General features: G+C 64.6%; 1 protein-coding gene across 1 annotated transcript; it reads right to left on the bottom strand.

The window, feature by feature from the left end:
- Positions 1-207: 207 nt before the first annotated feature.
- EMIHUDRAFT_206324 (hypothetical protein) lies at positions 208-1,412 on the bottom strand (the record flags this gene model as incomplete). The annotated part of the gene is made up of 2 exons (XM_005777543.1): positions 208-336; positions 987-1,412. The coding sequence occupies 2 exons, from the start codon at positions 1,410-1,412 to the stop codon at positions 208-210; spliced, it is 555 nt and encodes a 184-aa protein (XP_005777600.1).
- Between the last annotated feature and the right edge of the window lie 324 nt (positions 1,413-1,736).

Here is a 1,736-nt window from a genome sequence, read left to right on the forward strand (position 1 = left end):
AGAGAGAGAGAGAGAGAGAGAGAGAGAGCGAGAGCGAGAGCGAGAGAGAGAGAGGCAGAATGGGGGGCGAGACGCGCTGCCGGCGCCTGCGCCAGAGCGCGAGGCGCGCAGCAGCGCAGACCGCACAGAGCCGAGACGAGACGGCCCCCAGACGGCTGGCCACACAAGCCCAACGGAGGGCCGGAGGCGTGGGATTTGGACGCCACCTCACGCGTCGACGTCGGCCGAAGGCGCCCACGAGAAGGTTCCGACGATGGCGAAGTCGTCGCCGCCGGCGAGCCTCCAGTGCCGTCGGACGGGAGGCAGCACTAGCCGCGCCGCCGCTCGCCACGTCGCCTGTGAGAGCTCGGGGTCTCGTTAGTTAATTAATCATTCATTAGGCGGTCGCATTAAATAATCAATTAATTAATTGTCGCCTGTGAGATCTCTGGATCGAGCCACGCATCGGAGCGTCGCATCAGCAGCTGGCCCTGCTTCGCCACGCGCAGCTTGAGGGAGGGCTCGTGCCACAGGCCGCGCGCGCCTAAGGTAAGGTCAGGTCAGGTGCACTTCTCCACACACACGAGGTGGTGGGGCAAGGGCCAGCCTAGTCCCTCGCGACTCCACGTCTAGACGACAGGAGCCCCACGGCATTCAAAGTGCCAAGGCCCGGTGCGCGTGGGTGAGCGGTGTGTGTGTGTGTGTGTGTGTGTGTGTGTGTGTGTGTGTGTGTGTGTGTGTGTGTGTGTGTGTGTGTGTGTGTGTGTGTGTGTGTGTGTGTGCGAGAGAGAGAGAGAGAGAGAGAGCGAGTGTGTGTGTGGCGCGCCTCCGTCGGGGAGGCGGCTGCGCCGGCTCTTGAGGGTGAGCAGCTTTTGGAAGCGCTGCTCCCGCAAGCTGCAGAGCTCGCCGGCCAGGAGGCTGAAGCAGAGCCGCGCCGGGCCGAGCAGCGGTCCCTGCCGCTGCAGCCGCCGCCCGCACGCGTCGATCCGTCTGCTCAACGCCTCCACCTCCCTCTCCAGCTCCGCCACCTGTTCCTCGGCGTCCGGAAGCGTCTCGTCGTCCCAGCAGCGCGCCCGGAAAAAGTACCGTCCAGGCGGGAGGCTGACGTCATTCCGCCGTGCGCCGCCGATCTGCAGCGAGAAGCGCAGCTCGGACTCGCCCAAGAAGTTCTTCTCCGTGGCGTGCCATCCGTCGCTCTCCTCCACGGCCACGCTCTCCTCGCCGCGCGGGCCCACAAACTTGACCGCACCGTCGCTCGGCTGCGCGCGGCCTCCGTCGAAGCGCACGCCGAGCGGCAGCAGTAGCCGACCACCGGATGCGGCCCAGGAGGCGGGCATCGCCGATCCATCCACGCGCCCAACGTTCAGCATCATCCGCCACGACGAGCCGTCCACTAGCGCGGTGGGGGCGAGGCTGCAGACGAGGAGGCTCATATACATAGATTGCTCGTCGCGGGCCCTGACCCCCTCGAGCTGGACGTCTGGGTGTGGCACCTTCGACGAAAAGCGATGTGCGTGTGTGCGTCTGCAACGAAGGACCGCTCGCAGAGGACCATGGGGTTTGTACTATTAACAACGAAGGCGCTCTCAAAAAAAAAGAATTTACGAAAAGGTCCCGTGACCATGGCGAAGAGAGATAGGAAGAGGCAGACTCCCCAGGGTGGGCGACGGCTAGCGCACCACACACCTCTCCTTAAAATCCCTGTGTGGTGGCGGCGTGCCGTCCTCCTCCCCATCCCTCCCTTGGGTTGTCTGTTT

The sequence above is a fragment of the Emiliania huxleyi genome (assembly GCF_000372725.1).
Source record: "Emiliania huxleyi CCMP1516 unplaced genomic scaffold EMIHUscaffold_26, whole genome shotgun sequence".
NCBI lineage: Eukaryota > Haptophyta > Isochrysidales > Noelaerhabdaceae > Emiliania > Emiliania huxleyi.